Source organism: Macrosteles quadrilineatus, unplaced genomic scaffold (genome assembly GCF_028750875.1).
Source record: "Macrosteles quadrilineatus isolate MER2022 unplaced genomic scaffold, UCM_ALF_1.0 Scaffold_2__2_contigs__length_208266976, whole genome shotgun sequence".
Taxonomy (NCBI): Eukaryota; Metazoa; Arthropoda; class Insecta; order Hemiptera; family Cicadellidae; genus Macrosteles; species Macrosteles quadrilineatus.
Window position 1 is genome coordinate 180,908,860 of NW_026542595.1, and position 25,567 is coordinate 180,934,426.

General features: G+C 37.7%; 1 protein-coding gene across 1 annotated transcript in view; it reads left to right on the plus strand.

The window, feature by feature from the left end:
• LOC128985915 (symplekin-like) overlaps positions 1-25,567 on the plus strand; it is a 47,664-nt gene that overhangs the window by 18,236 nt on the left and 3,861 nt on the right. The window contains exons 7-16 of the mRNA XM_054405899.1: positions 665-760; positions 1,252-1,392; positions 2,646-2,822; positions 20,876-21,058; positions 21,520-21,661; positions 22,173-22,383; positions 22,976-23,087; positions 23,709-23,783; positions 24,230-24,471; positions 25,155-25,333. Coding sequence (XP_054261874.1) covers positions 665-760; positions 1,252-1,392; positions 2,646-2,822; positions 20,876-21,058; positions 21,520-21,661; positions 22,173-22,383; positions 22,976-23,087; positions 23,709-23,783; positions 24,230-24,471; positions 25,155-25,333 — 1,558 coding nt within the window. The remainder of the gene's footprint in view (positions 1-664; positions 761-1,251; positions 1,393-2,645; positions 2,823-20,875; positions 21,059-21,519; positions 21,662-22,172; positions 22,384-22,975; positions 23,088-23,708; positions 23,784-24,229; positions 24,472-25,154; positions 25,334-25,567) is intronic.

The following is a 25,567-nucleotide window of genomic DNA, read 5'->3' on the forward strand; positions in this document are numbered from 1 at the left end:
GTAGATGATTTTAGGTTTGTTGCTGAAGAAAGTGTTAGATATTCACGCTATGCTTCATTGACTTTGCGTATGCCTCATCATAGGACTGCAGTTTACGACGGAGCGTTTGTTGTGACCGCTTGCCGACTTTGGAATGACCTCCCCTTAGCCATCAAATCCCTTGATAACCGTTCCCGGTTTGTGGCAGCGCTAAAAAATATGTATTTTGAACGTATGGCCATGGTTGGTTTGTCCTAGGGGCTTGTACGCGTGGTTGGTCACTGACAGATGTGCTTGGTGTGTGTATGTGTGTGTGCGTGTGTGTATGTATTTTTGGAGGAAGATTATTTTTGTACAGTTTAAAATTTAAGTTATTTTCTTTTGTTAAAGTTTATGTATCCATGATTTAGATTTTGTTTTTGTTGTATATTAATGTAATTGTTAAAATATATGTGTTATATTTATGACAGGTTAAGTGTAAGAAAGGGCCATGTGGCCCTAACTGTTGCCTGTATAAATAAATAATATTTCATTTCATTTCATTTCATTTCACTATATGTATGTCTTTGTTTCATCCATAGAGAATGTGCTACAAATAAAATACTGTACTAGAAAATAGGCTATTGTGAACCAATAGTATGCATTGTTTTAGCTTACAGTTGTTAATTGAGACATTCATTTACAGGTGATGAAATCATACCCAAAATCTGATGAGATCAGGAAACGAATAAAAAGGTCAGCAACTGGTGCTTTGGAGACAGTGGCAGCCAAAAAGACAAAGGTAATGAAATAGCTGTTGCATATAGTTGTTACATATAGGCTATCTATCTTTTACACTAGCCTATGTCTTGATCGTTTCAATTTTCCTAAAAAAAATCTTTGATCATTTTTTTAGCTAATAACAATCATTAAGCTTTGTCAATCGCAAAGAAAGAAACCATTGAGTTTTGCTATTAATTGAGCTTATTTCTATAAATTATCTTTGAAACGTTAATCTTAATATATTTTGTATTGATTTATTTTTGTTACTGTCAACGTCTGTAGAATTTTTAAGGAGGTATAGAGGAGATACACAATTTGATGGAGAACCTAAATCCATCCAAAATAATAGTTTGATAAGAAAACCAAAAATGTCAGCTAAATCCTTAACCACCATAGCGGCCTCTTTGTACCACTAGTGAAGCACATTGCAAAACAATGCTCTAAAAGATTATAGCAATTGTAGCACCGAAATTTACTTAGTCAGGATACTTTTGAGGGCTTATTTGACAGGTGGCAGACACTTCCAGCAGCACTCCTCCTCCCGTCCCTCTGCCAGCTGTTGTCACGGAGACAGCCATAGACATCACTGAGCAATACATCATGGAGAGAATGTGTCCTGAGCTGGCTACTGACTTGGTCATCATGGCGATGGTGAGTGTTTAGTTCAATTCAAACATCCTGCTTCTTCTATTAACAAAACCCCCATTACTGTAAAAACTATGGTTCAAAATTTATTGCAGCTTGTATATGATTTTCCCTTAAAAACCAATAAGATAACAGAAAGATATAATTTTAAAAAAGGTCTCAACCTTTGATTAAAGTTTAGTTTGTCATAGTCCATGTAACTCGCAAAGTGGTACAATCCCCATTTCTGTACAAATTATGGTTCAAAAGTAATTGCAACTGCAACCTAGGTTATTTTCCTATAAAATATCATAGTTAACCTTTACCAATGATAAGGGTGTATATCAAGCTAATGGGCTAAGTGCATGTGTATGTGTGTGTAAGTGTATGTGTCGAATTGCTGTCACTTTATAGTTTATGATATTTCTTGTGTTAAATCAATGCAAATTTTCTTCTTATATTCAAATTTTGTTGTTGATTTTAACACACATTACACATACTGGGATATATTGATCGTGAACAGTCAAAACATCTAGTTTAACAAATGTATCTTTCAAGATTGTAGTTTTTAAGTAGATTCTTGAAACTATTTTTTTGCAGTTGAAGAACTTTATCTATTTTTTATTAGACTTCCCTCAATGAATGCCAGACCATACAACAAACGAGGTTTATCCTGTATGCGAAAAATATTCTGTCACATAATAGTGACATAAACCTCAAAACCTGTAACCTCAAAGATTTTTTTTAAACTAAAATGTTTAATTCTGACATTTCTTTCTTTTTGTGAGGCCAAAAATACTACTTGGCTAATTTTCTGACATTTTAAATAAAAGAAGTTTATTTCTAAGCAAATAGGATTGAACTGTACCTGTGAACTGTGCCTCTAATACAAGGCTGCGGCAAGACATGTGGCAACGCTACAGCCCTGGCCTACTGAAACACCAGTTGCATTAATTTATAATGGAGCGGTGAAGAGTGTACTACTTTTGAAAGTGTTAAAATTGTGAGAAAAAAGTCTACTAACTAAATACACCAAGGGATTAACATGAACAAAGGAACCTAATTGTGGCCACTAGATAGCTTATTTTTAGAAACAATTGTCATATTTATTCACCGAACTGCTTCTGAGTACGGAGTCTTTAGTGTTTACATAAAGCACACTTAGCTTACAATGTCTGACCACAAGCAACTTATCTAGCATGAATGTATTTAGACTTCTTGATCAACATTTTGAACTACAAGAGAATATTCTCCCTGATGTTCAATGCTTTTGTCTTCAGGACAATGTGCCAGACACAATGCCTCCGCTGTTTGCGGCCATCTACACTCCCATAGCTGCGGCCGGGACTCAGGGCCAGATCAAACACGTGGCCAGACTGCTAGCCACACAACTCAACGCAGTAGGCCTTGGCCCTGGGTCCGAGTATGCCAAGAAGTCTGGACCTTCGGTCACAGCCGTGAGTAATTATACAATATCTGATAGTGATGGTAGAATTCAGCAATTTTGAACCTTGAGTATGAATTCAAATCCTAAAAATTTTGTTTTTAATCTTAAGTCCAAGTTTTTTTCCTAAAGTACAATGTAAAACCCTCTTTGAAAATAGGTTATGACTATTATTACTCCATTTAAAACACTTCTAAAATCTACGATTTTCAAAACTGTACAAGAGAATCAACCAGATCATCTCCTGTGATCATTGCAACTGTTTAACTATTAGTTCTAGTATTCTAGTAAGTTACAACTATAGCTTACCATAGTTAGATGTAAAGTGACTCGGACCATAGTGAGTAGCGTTCCAAGTGATAAGTGCATAGAGTAAGTACTTGTTCTAATTGCTGTGGCTTTATAGGCCTACACTATATGTACAACATCCTTCCCTCCAAGGATTTTTTCAAAAAACTCAAATTTCTTCTCTTTATGTCAATAAAAATATCTTCTAAAATTCAAATAAAAATATCTTCTAGAACTTCAAAAAACTGCTTCAGAAACTTCAATAAAAATATTTTCCACTCTTCAATAAAAATAATTCTTGCAAAACATAACTAAAAATAAACATCTTCTTCTACCTCATTTCTGTTTTAATGTTTGTAACGTTCGGGCGTTTTTATGAGACGTCCTGAACGAGTAGTCTTCATTTGGGCTCTTTCCGGTGTATCATGGTCTCTGATAGGTTCATTTACTTCAACGTGTTCTGTCGACTGGGAAAATGGAGTATCGTACATGAACAATGACTTTTTTGCTGTGTGGCTGCATTTAGGACTCGGACTTGGTTTTAGCATTTCTCGGTTTCTACGGTACAAACCTTCAGGTGTTTTAATAATGTAAGATCTTGAGGAAGGTGTACCATATTCTGATAATTTGTACCATAATGTTACAATAGTTTGACACTCATACCATCATGTAACCACAATTTCTGTTTAGGTTGGCAATATGCAAAATCAGGCGATATTTCTAATAAAACAGCTCATGGCTATTTCCCGTGACGTCATATCACGCCACCATCACACCACCTTTCCGAACAAGCCTAAATCCCCTCTCCTCACGTCAGTCCACACCATGTATTAGTCCCGTCAACACCGTATACCCTTTGCGGCCCTCTGAGCCCTTTTAAAATGTAACAAGTGTATTTATTACAACACCCCATTCCTGACCCCAAACGTACAGTACGATGTCGACGTATCGTACAACTGGCGACGAGGAACACGGAATATTATCGCGTTTTAAAACTTAAATTCGCGAACAAAGTGACAGTGCAAGTGAACAAAGTTACAGTGCAAGTGAACAAAGTGACAGTGCTAGTGAACAAAGTGACAAGTGAACGTGAAGAAACGGTCGACGAACGTCAAACAACCGCGAATATTGACTCAGACTCATATTCTTGGCGGAAACGTTTTCGTGAGTGTAGAAAGGTACACCTAACATAACGTTATTCTTTGTTTTATGGACGTAATATTAGACTACGGACAGTTAAATAAGTGTAAAAAAGGCACTTATGCCGTTGACTGAAAGTTATTTCGAACAATTCGGACAGTTAGCGGAAACGTATTTTTCAACAAACATGGCAACAATTGGTAATATCGGTCCTTTTGACAGCGCCGAAGAAACTTGGCAATCGTATACAGAGCGATTTGAACTTTTTGTAGACTGCAACGGGATTAATGCCACAAAGAAAGCGAGCACACTACTAACGGTAATGGGAGTCAGGACGTATAAATTGTTAAAGGACTTAATCACACCTGATAAACCTTCGTCCAAGACGTACGAGGAAATTGTAGACACGGTCGGTAAACATTTACACCCGAAACCGTCGTTTATTACAGAACGTTTTAAATTCAGCCGCAGACATCAGTTAGAACACGAAACAGTGAGTGATTATATCGTACAATTTAAGCAGCTATCGCAACATTGTGAGTTTGGGGACAAGCTTCCAGACCATCTACGCGACAGACTGGTATCAGGCCTCAAGAACCACCACATCCAGAGACGACTGCTGGGGGAGGATAACCTGACCTACGACAAGGCAGTACAGCTGGCAACGTCAATGGAGTTCGCCGAGAAAGGAGCAGCCCAGATGACGCTTAATCCAGGAGGACGACTTCAGCGCCTCAGCCAGACGACAAGGACAGCACCAAGCGGAAGCGGGGGAAAATTCGCAGCCAACAGAGGTTCGGCAACGTCACAGCCCCGGGAGTGCAACTGCTGTGGAAAGAACAATCACAATACTCTGCAATGTCGGTATCGTGAGTACAATTGCAATTTCTGTAAGAAGAAAGGACATCTTGAAAAAGCTTGTAGATCTAAGAGTAGAAGTGCAAATAGGCCCCATTTTAGTAAACAGTATAATGATGTATCTAAGACTAATGGACAGTCTAGGGGAGGAAATAAGTCGTATTTTAATTCAAAGTACAGTAATGCTAATGCTAGGCAACATTATGTAACAGAAAATGTCCCTGGACAAAGTGTAGACGAAGACACGGTATATGACATATCTAACTTATTTCAGGTACAGGGAGTAGAAGTTAGGAAAAAAGTAGAACCAATTAGAGTGCAATTAGAGGTAGAGAGCAAAAAGATCCTATTTGAAATTGATACCGGAGCTTGTGTGTCAGTTATATCTGAAAAAGATTACAAAGTAAAGTTAAGTCACGTAAAGTTACTACCAACAAGCTTAGTTCTTAGTTCGTACACACACGAAAAGATCGTACCTATCGGTAAACTATGTGTAAATGTAAAACATGAAGGTATTTGTAAACAATTAGAGCTGTATGTTGTCCCTAACGGTGCAAACCCATTGTTAGGTAGGGATTGGATGAAAGCACTGCAGCTAGTTGTTAGTATCAAAAATAGTAGTAAAGTAAACAATGTTCAATCAGCTGTGGATGACAGCTCAGTTGGTACACCTGTCAGCTGTTCTGCTAGCAGAATGGTCGACACTAGCGCGCCGACTGAGGTGGCCGACACCGCAGTTACCAATGTAAACAAACAAACAAATGTCACAGTACATCAGCAGGGCAAGCAGCTAGTTAAACAATTGTATGAGGAATTCCCTGATGTTTTCACAGACAAGCTAGGTTGTTTTAAGGGAGAACCAGTCAAACTTAAACTAAAACCTAATGCAACCCCTAAATATCATAAGCCAAGGACCTTACCTTTCACACTTAAAAATAAAGTAGAAGCAGAACTAGCACGTTTAGAAGCTGAGAGTATTATTTCACCAGTAAATTCAAGCCAATGGGCTACCCCTGTAGTACCAGTTTTGAAAACAAATGGTCAGTTAAGATTGTGTGGAGACTATAAAGTAACGCTAAATCCTTTCTTAGAGATAGACAGACACCCTTTACCTAAGATTGAAGAATTGTTCTCCAGTTTGCAAAATGGAGACAGGTTTTCTAAAATAGATTTGTCACAAGCGTATCAACAACTAAGACTAGATGATGAAAGTAAAAAGTTATGTACAATTAGTACCCATAAGGGCTTGTTTGAGTACAATAGATTATGTTATGGCATATCATCTGCTCCTGGTATTTTTCAGCGCACAATGGAGCAAACCTTACAAGGAATACCAGGTGTAGCGGTATTTCTAGATGACATTCTTGTAACAGGACAAAATGACTCTGAACATATTAGTAAATTAAAGTTAGTTTGTAAACGACTACAAGACAATGGTTTCACAGTCAGTAAAAGTAAATGTAAATTTTTCTGTGAAAGTTTAGAGTATCTAGGGTTTGTCATAAGCAAACGAGGGTTGGAAACTTCACAAGACAAGGTCAAAGCCATTGTAAACGCCCCAGAACCAAAAGATGTCACCCAATTAAAAGCATTTTTAGGCTTAGTTAACTACTACGCTCGTTTCATACCTAGAATCTCAACCATACTTACCCCTATGTATATGTTATTGAGGAAAGACACTGAATTTGTATGGAATTTAGCGTGTAAGAAAGCTTTTGAAGAAGTTAAGCAAAAACTAGTATCAGCCCAAGTACTAGCTCATTTTGACCCTAAGTTAAAGTTAACGTTAGCATGTGACGCTAGTGCCTATGGTATAGGTGCAGTTCTAAGTCAAATTCAAACAGACGGTACTGAAAGACCTATTGCATTTACAAGTAGAGTGTTAAATGATACTGAAAAGCAGTATTCACAGATTGACAAAGAAGCTCTTAGTATAGTGTATGGAGTAAAAAAATTCAACCAGTACTTGTATGGTAACCATTTTTTGTTAAAAACAGACCACAAACCGCTTGTAGCTATTTTTGGACCTAAACAAGGTTTACCTGCATTTGCAGCTAGTAGGCTCCAACGCTACGCATTGTTTTTATCAGGTTATCAGTACGACATTTCTTATGTTAAATCCGAATGTAACGGAAATGCTGATGGTCTATCACGTTTACCAGTAAGTAATCCTGTGAACGATGAAATCAATGACAATGACTTAAATGTAAATATTGTAGGTACCTATTTACAGTGTTTAATTGAGAGTGAACTTCCTCTAAGTTATGTAGAAGTAAAACGAGAGTCAGCACTAGATCCTATACTAAGTAGAGTAATAGGTTATGTTAGATTTGGATGGCCAAATGACGTAAATGAGAGGGATCCTATGTTAAATCCATTTTTTGTGCGACAGTCACAATTAACTTTTGAACAAGGACTCCTAATGTGGGGTTACAGGATCGTCATCCCAAGCAAGTTTAGAACAAATATTTTACAAGAATTACACAATGGCCATGTAGGGATAGTAAGAATGAAGGCGTTGGCAAGATCCTATGTTTGGTGGCCAAATATCGATTTAGATATTGAACAAATTGCTGGTAATTGCACATCATGCTTGAAGGAACGTGTAACTCCACCCAAGTCGATTTTGCACACTTGGAATGTACCGGATAAGGCGTGGTCCCGGATTCATATTGATTTTTTCGGACCTTTTCAATCAAAGTTATTTTTAGTAATTAAAGATGCTTATTCAAAGTGGCCGGAAGTGTTACCCGTTCCATCAACGCAAGCAAAACACACAATATCTCATCTTAGAGAATTGTTTGCTAGATTTGGCTTAGTAGACCACATTGTCAGTGACAATGGACCACCTTTCACAAGTACAGAATTCCAAACATTTTTGCAAAAAAATGGAATCAAACACACATTTTCTCCACCATACAACCCAAAGACTAATGGCTTAGCCGAGAATGCTGTAAGAACAGTAAAACACAAACTTAGAATAGCACTACAAGACACTTCTGATTTGAACTTAGCATTATCAAATTTTTTGTTTACATACAGAAATACAGTACACTCCACAACCAATCAAACACCAGCAGAGTTAATGTTAGGCAGATCTCTGAAATCAAGGTTAGACTTAATTAGACCTAATGTGAAGGATGTCATTAGTAGTAATCAAAACAGACAAGTTTCAGCTTATGGTGGTGTCACAACTCGTAGATTATTTGTTAATCAACCTGAATTAGCTAAAGATTACAGGGGAAGGGAGAGATGGATAGAGGCTACAGTTATTGAAAAACTGGGTCCTGTAACTTATTTAGTTGAACTAGAATCAGGCGTTCAGTGGAAGCGTCACATAGACCAGTTGATAGCTTTACAGTCTAAGCTAGGGCAGCAGTCAGATTTAGTAGTAGAATTTCCCAAAAACGATCTGACAACGTCGCTTCCAGACAGAAAACCGGCAACATTGCAAAATTCGCCAGAGCGCACACTGACAGGGAACAGTAGCGAAGGTATGCGAGCTCTTCCGGGCACAGTCGGGCAGAAAACTCCGATATTGACTAGGTCACCTGACGCAAACCAAAACATTGAAAGAGCGGGGTCATTGGCTTCGCCTCCAAATGTAAACAAATCGCCAAATGTAAACAGACAGACGCCTACTAGACGCTTTCCTGTACGGGAGCGCAAACCTGTAATAAGATTAGACCTTTAATTGAATACCCGGACATGACTTCTTGTATATAGATTTATTTATTATATATCCTTACCAATGATTTTCAAATGTGTATTTATTGAATTGTGTGTACCATTATGTGTGTTATCATTATTTAATATCATCAAGGTTCAATGTTTAATGTTATTAAGGTTTATGATTTCAAGTGTGTGTTTCATTTACTTGTGTTTTTAATGTGTGAATTTTGACCATATATACATGTTATATATATATTGAACTGATGATTGATTGATTCTCATTCTCATTTAAATGATTGGCAAACAAAAATAATAATAAATTAATAAGATATTCTGGTATTGTTATTTGTGATTGTAAGTTTTCAAGATTATAGTAACCGATAGCATCACAAAACTTAAGAGGGGAGGATTGTACCATATTCTGATAATTTGTACCATAATGTTACAATAGTTTGACACTCATACCATCATGTAACCACAATTTCTGTTTAGGTTGGCAATATGCAAAATCAGGCGATATTTCTAATAAAACAGCTCATGGCTATTTCCCGTGACGTCATATCACGCCACCATCACACCACCTTTCCGAACAAGCCTAAATCCCCTCTCCTCACGTCAGTCCACACCATGTATTAGTCCCGTCAACACCGTATACCCTTTGCGGCCCTCTGAGCCCTTTTAAAATGTAACAAGTGTATTTATTACAACACCCCATTCCTGACCCCAAACGTACAGTACGATGTCGACGTATCGTACAGAAGGTTTTGACACAACTGTGCCCATCGCCCACTTGCTATTGGTTTGCTGTGGTTTAGTTTTTACCGCTACTCCTTGTCCAATTTCTAGATCAGGCAAATGTCTTGAACTCCTATCATACTGGTACTTATACATATGTTTGTTCTTGATCAACCTATCTCTCACTTGAGTCTGAACATATGGTTTGAAGAGCTCGTTTTTCATGGGAACTAAAGACCTTGTTCGACGTGACATTATCCGTTGAACGGGACTGCTGGCAACACCTTTACTTCCAGTGTTTCTCCACTCAAGAATGGCTAACCATATATCGATATCTTCTTCTTCTGCTTTGTCAAAAAGTCTCTTCAGTGTATTTTTTGCAATCTTGACAGTTGCTTCGGCTTTAGCATTACCTCTCGCATGATAGGGCGAAGATGTTACATGGGAAAATTCCCATTCTTTGGCAAACTTAGTCCAATCTTCACTTATAAAATTTTTTGCATTATCTGTAACCAGTGTTTTGGGGATTCCCCATCGGCTGAAGTTCTTCTTGGATATCTCAATCAATGTTGACGATGTTGTATCCTCTAGTTCGTCAAGTTCCCAAAAATCTGAATAGTAGTCAATTGTTACTAGGTAGTTTTTCCTTCTTAGCGTGAAAATGTCCATCGCTACACGCTGCCAGGGTAGATCAGGTACTTGTTTGGGTAGATGTGTTTGCATTGGCATATGTGGTTGATTAGGGGAATTTAGTAGACAGGCTGAGCATTGTTCAATGTTTTGTTTAATATCTTCTGACATGCGGGGCCAGTATAGTGCTTCACGAGCTTTCCTTAGTGACGCATCCAGACCTGGATGACTTGAATGTATTCTCTTTAGCATCTCTTTTCTCATAGTGATAGGTACTACTAGCCTATTCCCTCTGAAGACGAGGCCGTCATGTGCCACAAGTTCATCACGGAAATTCCAATATTCCCTTAGCTGCGCGCTAACCTCTTCTTTACTCCTAGGCCACCCAGCAGTAATTACGGTTGTCAGGGCACGCAGAGTTACATCCTGTGCTGTAAAATCTTTCATCTGTTTAAGACGTTCTGGTGTGACATTCAAATGTTGTGTTGAATCTATGTTTTCTAGTGCTTTGAAACACCTGTCTTCTTTTGTGATTTGATATACCTGATAAGTCTCAATGTCTTCTTGGTTCTTGATTGAGTCATGAGATACTGCTGCCCTTGATAAAGTGTCAGCAATTGTCATCTCTGAACCTTTCTTATACTCTAGTGTGAAATTGAATTTTTGTAGTTTCAAAAGCATACATTGTAGTCGTCGCGGTGCAGTCAGCAGAGATTTTTTAAAAATTGAAACCAAAGGCTGATGGTCAGTTTGTATGGTTACATCTTTTTTCCCATTGATGTAGTATTGAAATCTTTTACAAGCAAAGAGAATAGCTAAGCATTCCTTCTCAATTTGAGCATATCTTCTTTCTACAGTTGATAATGTCCGGGACGCAAATGCAATGGGCTGACCTGACTGCAAGATCGCTGCACCAAGACCGGTACTACTGGCATCACATTGAATAGTTACTGGCTCCTTCACATCAAAATATTTCAGAACTGGAGTTGACGTGATGCATTTCTTAACATTTTCAAACGACAGATCATGTGTTTTATCCCAAATCCATGGAACATCTTTCCGAGTAAGTTGCCTTAACGGTTCACATATTTCCGAAAGAGATGGCACAAATTTAGCCATATAATTTACAAATCCTAGGAATCGTTGAACATCTTTAATATTCTCAGGTTTCTTCATGTCTAATATCGCCTTCACTTTGGTCATGTAGGTTTTAAGTCCATCTTGAGACAACACATGCCCCATAAAAGTTACTTCTTTTTCTCTCAGTCTCATCTTCTTCTTGTTGAGTTTTAAATTTGTTTCTCTAGCCCTAGCTAATAGTCTTTTAACTTCTGGTCATGGTCCATTACAGCTTCCGTCTCAGAATCTCCACATCCGTAAACAAGGATGTCATCAGCGATAACCGCAATTCCTTCGAGATCACAAACAACCTCGTGTAGTCTTCTTTGAAATTCTTCAGGAGCTGGGGCAAGCCCAAATGGAAGTCTTTTCCAACGATATCTTCCTTGGGGAGTCCAAAAAGTAGTAAGCCTACTCGATTCGTCATCCAGCCTAACCTGCCAAAACCCATTTTTGGCATCCAAAACTGTAAAGACCTTTGCCCTTGCCAGTTCAGGCAATATATCATCTATGGTAGGCTATTGGTAATGTGGGCGCTGTAATGCACAATTTAAATTTCTAGGATCAAGACAAATTCTCATTTTGTCATTTTTCATTACAACCACAATATTACTGATCCAATCTGTAGGATTTGTTTCTTTCACAATAATTCCCTGACTTTCTAGTTCATTAATTTTGTCCTTAAGTTTTTTTCTAAGTGGAATGGAGATCCTTCGTGGCGGATTCTTGACTGGCACTACACTCGGATCTACTTCTAGGTGATACACACCTGGAAGACAACCTAGACCGTTGAAGATGTGATGTATTAATTTAATTATAAAATGAATTATATATTTCTAATTCAGATTCAAATATTACAAGTATTAAATTTGCTAGCTCGATCCATGTACCGTTAGATATCGTACGATGTGACGTCATATGGCCTGATCGAATAAACTAACCCCATTGGTTGTTTCCATCACACCACCTTCCGTTCCCACTGCTACCTCGATCACCCGACACTCTCTGTACAACAGTCATCGTCCTACCTTACCGGCTCCCGCACACCAATGCGGTTTTTTCTTAACATAAAATGTGTTAATTATTTCGAGTACCCGATCCTCCTTCGCTCGCATCCAGGTTCGGATGCGACAATGGCGACGAGTGCGACAACCTACTGCGTGGATAAAGGAAGCGCGTTTTACAGTGCAGTGCCATTGTTTCGGTACGTTACATGCCACTAGACGGCAATTTTTACACCGCGTTCGGTAAATTAACGTTGACAGAAGAAGAAGTTACTACAATGAGTGTCATCGGAAATTTCGGGCCGTTCGACAGTTCGGAGGAGACGTGGTCTACATACGTGGAACGTTTTGAACTTTACATAAAGTGTAATGGAATTTCGGACGACAAGAAAGTAAGTGCGTTTCTAACAGTAATCGGAGTTAAATCGTACAATCTGCTAAAAGACTTAATTACGCCTGAAAAACCATCGGAGAAGTCGTTTAAGGACATTGTGAAAGTGCTACAGGATCATCTTCATCCTAAACCCTCGTTTATCACGGAGAGGTATAAATTCAGCAAGCGCGACCAACTGGAACACGAGACTATTTCGGAATACATCGTTCATTTAAAGCAATTATCAAAGCATTGCCAGTTCGAGGACAAGTTACCGGACTATCTCAGGGACCGATTAGTGAGCGGTATTCGGAATAATTCTATTAAGAAGAGACTACTGGCGGAGGACAACCTGACGTTTACCAAGGCGGAGCAGCTGGCGACATCGCTAGAGACAGCAGAGAAGGACGCAGCATCCCTGACGTACCACGGCGGCAGCGGCAGCACGGGGACAGCGATGAGGCTTCAGAGATTCTCCTCAGCGCAACGACCTCAACGCAGCAAACAATCAAGTGCCGTTCCAAGTGTTGTGCAATCTACAGAGTGCTATTGTTGTGGAAAAAAGGGTCATTTAACGCACCAGTGCTATTTTCGTGAATACGTGTGCAATTTTTGTAGAAAAAAGGGTCATTTGGAGAAGGCATGTAAATCAAAAAAGAGGGGTAAGTCCTATCATTCTACCTCTAAAAATAGTTCAAATGCCAAGGTTAATTACTCCAAAAATACTCAGGGTAACAGATACCAACATAAACAATATTATGTGGAAGTAGATGAATCTAAAAATAACGATAAAGTTGTAAATGATGAGGTATATGACATTTCTAATATTTTTCAAACTGACAGTGAACTAATTGTTAATGTAAATCAGGGTATGGTCAACAAAATTGAACCTATTAAAATAGATTTGCTAGTACAAGGTAAACAAATGAGATTTGAAGTAGATTCAGGTGCTTGTGTTTCTGTTGTTTCGGAACAATTTTACAATGAGCACTTAAGTGATGTAAAACTAAATCCCACAGATCTAGTTCTGAGTTCCTACACTCATGAAAAAATCAAACCTATAGGTAAAATCAATGTTAATGTTAAGTACAAATCAGTAGTAAAATGTCTATCATTGTATGTAATAAGCAATGGTGCTAATCCTCTAATTGGTCGGGATTGGATTAAAGATCTCCAAATTGTTGTTAGTATCCCCAACAATGTAAATAGTGTAATGTCGACTTCAGATGAAGTAAAAGTAGAATCAGGTAATGAGTCTAAAGTTGTGCGAGATTTATTAAACGAATTTCCAGAGGTATTTACCACTAAGCTAGGCTGTTACAATGGAGATCCTGTCAAGTTAAAGCTCAAATCAAATGTAGTACCTAAGTATTACAAACCAAGACCTATACCTTATTCTTTAAAAGACAAAGTAGAACAGGAATTACAATGTTTAGTTGACGATGGTATCATTTCCACTGTTTCAACTAGTGATTGGGGTACACCTATTGTTCCCGTACTAAAACGTAATGGCAAAATACGCATTTGCGGTGACTTCAAAGTTACCTTAAATCCATATCTAGAAGTAGATAGACATCCTATACCTCGCATTGAAGATCTTTTTGCAATCTTACAGAAAGGAAAACAATTTTCTAAAATAGATTTATCATCAGCATATATGCAACTAATGTTAGACGATGAAAGCAAGAAACTTTGTACCATAAGTACACACAAGGGGTTATTTGCATATAACCGACTTTGTTACGGAATATCTTCTGCCCCAGGTATTTTTCAACGGGTAATTGAGCAAACACTACAAGGTATTCCGGGTGTAGCGTCATTTCTTGATGATATTATTGTTACCGGAGCTGACACAGCTGAACACCTGTCGAGACTAAGAGAAGTGTGTAGTAGGCTAAAGACAACAGGGTTAACTGTTAGTAAAGATAAATGTCAATTTTTCAGTGATAGCTTAGAGTACTTAGGGTACGTAATTAGCCAAGAGGGTCTTGCCACATCCAAAGATAAAGTCAAAGCCATTGTTGAGGCACCAGTTCCAAAAGATGTTACACAGCTCAAGGGTTTTCTAGGTCTAGTTAATTACTATGCAAAGTTTGTACCAAATGTTGCTACCATTCTAACACCCTTGTATCAATTATTAAGGAAAGACGTAGTTTTTAAATGGTCCTTGTCATGTCAAAAGGCGTTTGAAGCTATAAAAGAAAGATTAGTTTCAGCTAATGTGCTAGCGCACTACAACCCAGACTTGCCAATTAAATTGTCATGTGATGCGTCACCCTACGGCATCGCAGGAGTGTTAAGCATTGTTGACAAAAATGGAATAGAAAGACCAATTTCATTCACAAGTAGAGTACTAAACTCAGCAGAAAGGAACTATTCTCAAATAGACAAAGAGGCATTAAGCATTGTTTTCTGTGTAAATAAATTCAATCAGTATTTATGGGGCAGGAAGTTCACTCTTTGTACAGACCATAAACCACTATTAGCTATATTTGGTTCGAAAAAAGGGTTACCAGCATTTGCAGCTGGCAGACTACAACGCTACGCGTTATTTTTGTCAGGTTACGATTACGACATTAATTATGTTAAGTCACAAAATCATGGTAACGCGGACGGATTGTCTAGACTTCCGCTAAATTGTAATGACAGGGAAGAAAGTAATGTAAATATTGATTATTTAGGAACATATCTCCAATGTATATCAGAGTGCGATGTACCAATAGATTTTAATGATGTACGTAAGGAAACTCAAAAAGACAGTGAGTTAAACAGAATCCTTGGATATGTTTTGTACGGCTGGCCAATCAATTCGGACGTTAATCTAAGTGACTATGTCAAAAGGCAAGCTGAGCTAACAGTTGAACACGGAATACTAATGTGGGGCTATAGAGTAGTCATTCCAAAATCATTAAGAGGGGCTTTATTAAAAGAATTACATAATGGACATCTAGGAGTTGTAAAAATGAAGTCGTTAGCCAGGTCGTATTTATGGTGGCCTTCTATTGATAAGGATATTGAGGCCGTGACTAACAGTTGCTCAGCGTGTCTTGCACAGCGGGAATCTCCTGTTAAAAGTAAACTTCATGTATGGGAATTTCCTCCCAATGTTTGGCAAAGAATTCATGTCGATTTCCTTGGACCATTAAAAGGACAAATATATTTAATTGTACTAGACGCCCATAGTAAATGGATTGAGGTAGAACTTGTTAGTTCCACTTCAGCCAAACAGACCATTGACAAACTCAGGCCTATGTTTTGTAGATTTGGCTTACCAGAAATAATAGTTAGTGATAATGGTCCACCTTTTTGTTCTGAGGAATTTTCAAAATTTTTGAAACAGAATGGAATAAGACAAATCTTGACTCCACCTTACCATCCAGCTTCTAATGGCCAAGCTGAGAACGCGGTAAAATCAGTAAAGAAAAGATTAAAATGTGCAATCTTTGAAAATGAGGATGTAAATATAGCTTTAAGTAGATTTCTTATCTCTTATCGTAACACAGTCCATAGTACCACTTGTGAATCTCCCGCCAAACTTATGTTTAATCGACCATTAAGAACTAGGTTAGATTTAATCAGACCAAACATTCAGTCAACTGTTGCTCAAAAACAAGAGAAACAGATCATAAATGCAAGGGGTACTCATACTAGACAATTAGCTATAGGACAAGGTGTACTAGCAAGAGACTATAGAGGGAAGGATAAGTGGGTTGAATGTACGGTTGTTAGACGACTAGGGCCAGTAACATACATTGTACAACTAGAGACAGGCTTAACTTGGAAGCGACACATAGATCAGCTGGTAGGCTTGCAATCAGGCAGCAACACCAACACGGAACATAGCAGATACTACGATCCCGTGACGTCAACATCAGCTGTTACTACTTCCTGTGTATCGTCAGCACCGGTGTCGTCACCAGCCAGGCCGCCCCACCAGCACACCCAGCCTCAACAACTGAGTTCTCCCACTAGTACGCGTCACTCACCAACTACACGCCAGTCCGAGCGGCATAGTCCTATTGTTGCAAAACGCCATTCTTTACAACCCGATCAGCTGACTGCTACGTCACCTGTTACAACTAATACTAGGCGATATCCACAACGGGATAGGAATCCTCCAAAGAAAATGGATTTGTAATTGTTTGTTATGGTTTTATATTTACGCTTGTTTGCAATTCTATTGTGTTTATTTTCAGCACTGATGTTTCAATATTTTTGTGTTTATTTTCAGCACTTATGTTTCAATAGTTTTGTGTTTATTTTCAGCACCGATGTTTACAATCTTAAATGTTGTTTTTAACTCTGATGTTTTCAAATTGTGTTTTTATTTTCATTACTGATGTTTTCAATTTGTGTGTATACATTTTTCCATAAAAATTTTATACAAGCTATGTTCAAAAGTAAGGGCGGAGGAAATGTGATGTATTAATTTAATTATAAAATGAATTATATATTTCTAATTCAGATTCAAATATTACAAGTATTAAATTTGCTAGCTCGATCCATGTACCGTTAGATATCGTACGATGTGACGTCATATGGCCTGATCGAATAAACTAACCCCATTGGTTGTTTCCATCACACCACCTTCCGTTCCCACTGCTACCTCGATCACCCGACACTCTCTGTACAACAGTCATCGTCCTACCTTACCGGCTCCCGCACACCAATGCGGTTTTTTCTTAACATAAAATGTGTTAATTATTTCGAGTACCCGATCCTCCTTCGCTCGCATCCAGGTTCGGATGCGACAGAAGACATCTTCATATTCGGCAATGATATCTTCGGAATTACTAACTTGTTCGACTTTACATAGCTTAGCGTTAACTTGAATTATTCCGAGTTGTTCACATGCCTCTACAGACAAGAGAGGTTTCTGGTAGACCGATTCATTGACTATTTTAAAAGTTAATTTATGAAACTTATCATCATGAACAAGCTTAAGCCTTGCTTCACCAACGGGCTTAATGATTTTACCACTATAGCACTTCAACAAAGTGTCAGTTTCTCTGAGAACCATCCCATCAATCTTATTTAGGCCTACAGTAAGCTTCTCCAAATCATTCTTATGCATTATATTACAAGAGGCTCCAGTGTCGAGCTGACACTTCAAATAACAAACATTATTACTACTATCTGTGCAAAAGGCAAGTTTAGTAAACCACTGTCCCTTACGACTAGTTGGATCATCCGATCTTGCTAAGTTAATACAATCTATTTTATATAGAGACTCTGAGCTACTCTCAACATCACTTTCAATCTGTTCTACAAGGTGAACATTACGGTTAGAGTATTTATCATATTTATTCTTATATTTTGAATTAGGCCTATTAGCAGAAAAGGTGTTCCTACAACATTTAGCAAAATGATTTGGTTTTTTGCAATTGTCACAGATTTTCCCAAAAGCAGGACAAACATCCCTTTTAAATTCATGATGTTTGTCACAAAACAAAAATTTTCTTCTGGATTGACTGGATTTATTAAAAGAATTTGGAAGGGTCCTACCTTGTGAGCGATGTCTTCCACTAGTACCTTGCATCTTATGAACCTCTTCTTTAAAATCAACCTTCTCCTTGAAGTTGAGATGCTTCAGTTGTTCATCCGTAGCTTCATGTGCTCTGCAGTGGTCAATAGCTGTAGCTAAGGTCAATTTTGGGTCGGACAATAATTTTTTCCTCAGTCCCAAGTCCTGTACTCCTAAAACTAGACGGTCTCGAATTAATTCCTGTTCCGAAGATTGGTACTGAAAAGTTGAGCTGAGTTGTCTAAGTCTACAAATATATTGTTCAATTTTCTCATTCGGTTCCTGATTGGCAGAGCCAAAAACAAATCTTTCATAAATCACATTTTTTTCAGGTTCAAAATATTTATCAAAACTTGCAAGGATATCACTGACTTTAGCTTTTTGAGTTTTGTTTAAGTCAAGTGTTGTGAAAATTTTCAAACAGTCTTTACCAATAACTGACAATAGAGTAGCAACTTTAATACTCTCATCTTTTTCCTCTAATCCTGTTGCCACACTATAATTTCAAAACTGAAGTTTAAAAAACTTCCAATTCTCTACAACATCTCCTTTGATCTCTACCGGCAAAGGCGGCGGTAAATGCATACTGACAGACGAGACAACTCGCTCTCCAACTGTAGACTTGCTATCAGAACCAGTCATTTTCAAATGACATAAAATTTAGACATGTACACATAAAATCAATGAAATTGCATAAAATATGGATAGTATCAAAAATAAAAGACATAGGCTATTATACAATAATTTTCTTCTCAGCTTGAACAAGTTAGGCCTAGGCCAAAGTAACTCAACCAATAGGCCTACAGTACGTAGACGCAACAGTGTCCAGCACTTAACTTATTGCCTGTCTAGGCCTACAAAATACTTCTCAGACAGTGTTAGTAGACTAACAGGTCATTGGCCTACGTTGGAACGCAGTTAGGTTTGGCTCATCCAAAGACTACCTAACTTATTCTTTTTTCAAGTAGGCCTATGTAGAATACAGACTATTAAGTGATAAATTGATGAAAATTTGCAACTTCAGTAGTTTCTAAATGATAGGCCTAGTCAGATACAATTTGAAATTCGTGTAGGCTATACAATATTGTTCACTCAAGATGGGTAGGCCTAGCCTAGAACATGGATAAAATAGGCTAATTTTAAATAGTTATTTGTGTAGCTAGTGGTGAAAGTGGCACTTTGCTGCACACGAGAGCAGCGGCTCGTGCGGAATGATCTCGAGTGCAGCAAAGGCCTTTTTCACTCGTGTTACACATTATATTTTTCCTACAGTCAAAATAATTAGTCTTTCAAACACTATACAACACGTTTTTAGGTTCAGCTGGCAACACAAATGGTGCCCTAGAGAAAGTAGTACCCGCGGTCCGTATCACTCCGCTATTTTTCCTCGGCAAGAAATGTTTTGAGAATATAGTTCCGTATGTTTTTGTAATTTGAAGTGGTTTCCGCGCCTAAAAAAAATGCTTTAAAGGTATTTTCTTGTTTATTAAGATTGTAGGAATGTTTTAAAAACGTTTAAAAGAAAAGTCCAGAAAGTTCAGAAATACCGAAACTATAAACACAAAATGACAGGTTAAATCGTAGTTATAATAGTCAATCAGTTGCTCATAGTATTATTATCTCTAAGTGTTGCCAACCTATTTCCAAGTGTACACGGATTACGTGCATAATAGAACCACGCTGTTTTGTGTTGTTTCGTTGGAATCCTGATGTGCGGCAAAGTATAAACCGTACGGCAAAGTATAAACCGTACGGAAAAGTATAAATATGCAGCAATTAGCAGCTTTCTGTACTATAAACAGTACAAGGAAGCCAACTTTGTCGGGTGACTGTAGGAAAATATTATTTCCAACAATTACTTCAATAAAATCTTCACTATTCAATTCAGCAGATTTATATAGCAGTCATGTACTGTTATTAAATACTTACAGTAAATATGAGTTTTATAGACGTAATGAACAAATTGCACAATTGAACTTTCAGGTTACTGCATGAAATTGCAACTTTCCTTCTCAAACCTGCAGCTTACAGCTTTGCAATTTACCACGTTGCAACATCTTGGAAAATAAAATAAAACACAAAACTTGTACTTGAATATGAATTGAAACTAAATATCTCCACTCTTGATAATGTGGGTTTTCTTCCGACTGTAATTCAAATTCTCAAAACTTGAAAATAATATATTGCACTGCTCAAAACCTAGTTATATCGTCAATCAAACGTAGAGCTCTCATTGACTCTAATGCTCATCAATAGTATTGATACATTTGATATCACATATTAAAAATGAAATACTTCACTCACGCTCAATGAAAATAAAACTTCTTGATCTTGATCTAAAATCATCAACTCAATTTGTAAAAAAGGCATGGTAATCCGGTACCATAGCTGCCACCATGTTTAACTATTAGTTCTAGTATTCTAGTAAGTTACAACTATAGCTTACCATAGTTAGATGTAAAGTGACTCGGACCATAGTGAGTAGCGTTCCAAGTGATAAGTGCATAGAGTAAGTACTTGTTCTAATTGCTGTGGCTTTATAGGCCTACACTATATGTACAACAGCAACATTACCAACATCTCACTCTTATTCTAGCACAATTAGTTTTTCATAATCTCAGTTGATTGATTTCATAAGTTAGTAATCGGAGTTACTAACCTTAACCATAATATAGTAAGATAATTTTGTACCAAGAAACTCAATTTACATGTTTTTCCCCCAGTTCCGTGATGATGACGAAGAAGAAGAAGAAGAGGACAAGCAAAAGATTCACACACTTGTGCAGGGAGTGGTGGGGAGACCTACCCCTCTCGCCCCTCCACCGCCCACCCTTAACCTGTCCAACATCAAACATCCAAAGCGTAGGGCTCTGAAACTCTCGGAGATTACCAGGCCTATGGATGAGGTAGGCAATTGGCTTGGTATTCAAATGCCTACTGTAAATAGTTAAAAATGTACTAATAGAAATGAACCCTGGTAAAATGCAGGGTTAATTGCACTGTAGGAGTACTGCAACACTTAAACATCACCTGCCTCTGACGAAGTTGTTATTTTTCAATTGCACATTTTGCTTTTGGTGATCGTAGAAATATGCTCGGCTCGACTTGTCCTGAGCTCTCCCTGATAATAATTTTTGGCCCAAACTGATTCCTCAGGCCAACTGTTTGTACAAAACGAACCGAAGGTATCAAGAACCTGCCCCTAGTATTAAGGTTAACTTAGCAACCAATTCATGACCTTGAAGCCATGAAAAATGCGTGAATTTTTGTCCAGGAGTTCCGTGACAACCTTATCATGGTAAAATCAGGAGCTGTGTAAGTGATAAAATTATATATCTTAATCATAACTGTAGTTATTTGTCCGCAGAGGAAGAGGCAGAGAATGGCGGTGGATGCTGTCAGAAGAATATTACAAACTGAGAAGAGCGCTATCATGGGTGGGGTGTTCCCTCTGTACACCAAGATGATAGCCACTCTGGGAACCACTTCCAACGACGACGTCAAACAGAGTATGTTTAACATCGGTTATTGATATTGCAATTTTTTTTTATTTCTTTTAGTCTTATTAACAGATTTAAAACCTTCCAAATAAGATACAGGCAGATACAGGACTGGATAGACAAGAACATAAGTTGTTTCAGTGTTAATAATTAACACTGAAACAACTTATGTTCTTGTCTATCCAGTCAGTAATTATTATTCCTGGGGTTGGCATATAAAACTAGTACAGTAGACCCCCTCTTAACCGACCATAATGGGACCGGACCTAGGTCGGATAACTCAAAAAAGGTCGGAAATTCAGAAAGTATGCTATCCCAAAAAAATTATCATCTATTTTCCTAGGTAATATTCACCTTTGCAATCCCAATCACCATCACTTAAAATGCAGTAAGCTTGAAAAAAATAGATTTACATAAAAAAAAAATACCAATAGATTCTATATATCCTCCAGTATATACCCATAGCGATATTACTCAAATAAACAGATTAATTGAAACTTATTTTTATTTTTCTCTGCAGCTATTCTGCAGTACATAACAGAAGACTTGCGCAAGAGGTTACACTTGGCTCTAGCCTGGCTGTATGAGGAGTACAGCTACATGCAAGGGTTCAACCGCCTGCCTCCTGCTCTGGAACACAAGGGGTATAACGCTGAGAAGAACTACAGCAGTCTGCTGCGTAACCTGATACAGAGCATCATCTACCGTCCGGACATCAAGGAGCGAGAGACGTCAGTTTTCAATTTACTTCTTCAAATTTTGTAGATTTTATTTTACAAAATGTATAATAAAAAATAGTATAAGATTGTAATGGACATGGACATACATACAAAATTTTGTGTCTTCACAAACTACAAAATAGGAAAAGTGTTATTGATATATCTCATGAAAACTCTTGTTAATGTACAAGATGATTTCTAACATTTTAAAATCTAGCTAGGTATAAAAAATGTTGTCCTTTCTCTAAATTATAACTATCTGTTTGATCCCTACCCTAATTGTTTCTTATTGTCACGTCACATATTTTATTCCTTGTGGTTTTGGTTATTTTTTAAAAAATATTTAATAGTTATTAGTTAAAAATTAGTATTTTATGTATTTCCTGTGGGATGAATTAGAGACCTTTAGTAATCCATTTTATAGGAGCTAGCTACGACTTAACTTTTCCAGTTCAATGACACAGTTAAATTTTATCTGTGATTCTTCGCAATTGGCATTTTTCAAAGTTTTTTTAAGGAAATAGTCTTACAATTGCACATGTTTGCAGTCTACTTTGACTATGTAAGCCTACATTCTAGTAGAGGTGAATGGTACATGTTTCAGACTACTGTACAGAGTGTACCTGGAAGCTCCTCTGATCACAGACAACGCAATTGAAACACTCAAAGAGCTCTGTACCAAGGAGACTGTGTGCTTGGCTATTCTACAAGAACTGGTGAGTAGTGTCTGTGACATGTCAGGGCAGATCAATTAAATTGTTTAGAAATCAGATGTGACCCAGTTTTATTCTGAGAGAAGTCAGTAGCTTTTTGATGTTTTGGAACTGGATGTAGTTGTCCTTGATCACTGGGCTTAGTAAATGGTTCTGACTAAATCAACAGATGAGTCAAAGAGCTACACAGGTTGTCTCACTGCATTGTATACTTGCCCTGTATTCATATTCGCTTAAAATATGCACCTGAATGTGTGTCGCTGTCTCGTAACATTAATTTTTTTTTATAAACACTACGGAATCATTTAAATCAGCTGAAAGACAACATTTTGTTAATTTTTTGCTACAATTGTTTCAAGTGTAATAAGGCGTATTTTTATTCAATTTCTGTAATCTGTTACGATTAATCTTTAGTCGCAATGAGTATAGTACTGAAAGTGGGTTAACGTAGTGGTTACCCTGCAGGTTCACAATTAATTTCAAAACAAATTAAATCTTGGCAGTTAAGTGTATATAGTACAGTGTATCCTGGTATCAGAAATTTCATCTTATGGGCAATCCTGAGAATAGTCAGAAGCTTTTTGTTGGTGGTTTAAAACTGACCATGTAATATTTACGTTGCAGGTGGTTCGACGACCTCCTCGTTTTCTCATCTACATCAATGCTCTTCTCTCTCATACTTCTCATGAAAATTCCGAGGTAAGTTGTTGTTAAGTAGAAAGGTTTGATCAGATATTAGTCACTATTACTGGGGAGGTTTTATATCGTACCGTAAATACCTACATTGGTAGAAAATCAACAAAAATGTTAATTTATCTCACAACTGGTGAAGTTTGCAATGATATGACTTAAACACTCCACTGTAGACAAAGTATGATTCACGTAGCTGGATGCTTACTGAGTGTAGAAATGGTCCTATGATAAGTATAGCCCTGCCTCATTGGCACCAATATGAAACCTCTGTTGCTTTTTGGTCAGCCCTTGTATAATAGATCTTTTTCAGAGTAGACCGAAGGGAAAAGTATCATTTTCAATATCTGGTGTGTGTAAGGTAAGATAACTGGACTCTGTCTGTATCAAGTAAATAAGCAGCCATGAACACTTTGAGGTTTTATGAATAGACAGTTTGTAATTGGTTGTGGCAGGTGAGGGAGATGGCCATCAACTGCGTGGTGTCACTGTACAACCGCAACGACCTGCAGTCCATCATCGAGGAGTACGCAGTGTTCTACCTGACGTTCCTGAGGCTGCCCAAGCCACCTGAGGTGCTGTTCGGACCTGACAAGGGTCGGCCGGAGAGAGCGGACAGCTGGAGTGACGAGGCTATCAGGGCTTGTCTCTACCTCTACCTGACTCTGCTGCCTGTCAAACAAGAGCTCATACACGAGTGAGTCTGATGTTTTGTGCTACTCGCTTAAGACCCTGCTGATCCTAGTAACAAAGCTATTATTTCACCCAATCAACACTCATCTTCCCCTTAACACACACACACTTGGTGTCGGCCTCGTTTAAATTAAATTACAATTTTTGTGGTAGTTTTTGTTTGTTACCAATTCAAATTACAGAATGATCACTTAGACTGTGATCTGGAGCCTTAAAAGTGATGAATATGAAAGGATATTTGAGGAAACCTTTGCAATCAGATTTTTTATTTTCATTAAAAACTACAAACTTAAATATTTTTGGACATTATTAGGGGTTTTTCTTACAATCAAGCTCCTAAAACGACTGAATGTATTATAAATTATTTTAATAAAACATAATAACACATCCATTCATATTCTGCTATATCCAGACCCTAACACTATCCCATCACGCCATAACCATCAGGATAAAGTGGGGTAGGAAATTCTAAATCGGCATGTTTTTACTTTGAAAGATTTGTTACAAACAATGGTCTTGAAATTGAAAGCATTGAAATTGGAGAATAGATGAGTCAGTACCGGCTTGTAGCTCTCTACTCAAAATATTTAAATAGTTCTAGAAATTTTGGCATTTAGAGATTTCTTGACAAACAACTGACCAAGTCAGGTAGACCCAAGAACAGAGCCTTGTGACTGATGTGTGCAGGTTGGCAGCCACCTATGTACAGACGGGTGCTGATGTGAAGCGTACTATCCTGCGTCTGGTAGAACAGCCTGTGAGACAGATGGGGATGCACTCCCCTCAGCTGCTTAAGCTGGTGGAGGAATGTCCCAAGGGCTCCGAGACTCTGGTCACCCGGATAATACACATCCTCACTGACAAAAGTAAGCTAATGCACTCAATTTTCATATTGTATGATCATGTGATTTTGATTTGTTTGTATTGAGATTAATGTGTTAGTGTTATTTATTGTTTTATGTGAACTGTTACTGGAACACTGTAAGGAAAATATGTTCTCCTTGTACTACATGTTGGGAGAAAAGGTAACCCAGAAGAATTTGAATCTTCAAACACCAAGAGACCAGTAGAACAAATTGACTTAAAGTTATGAATCAGTG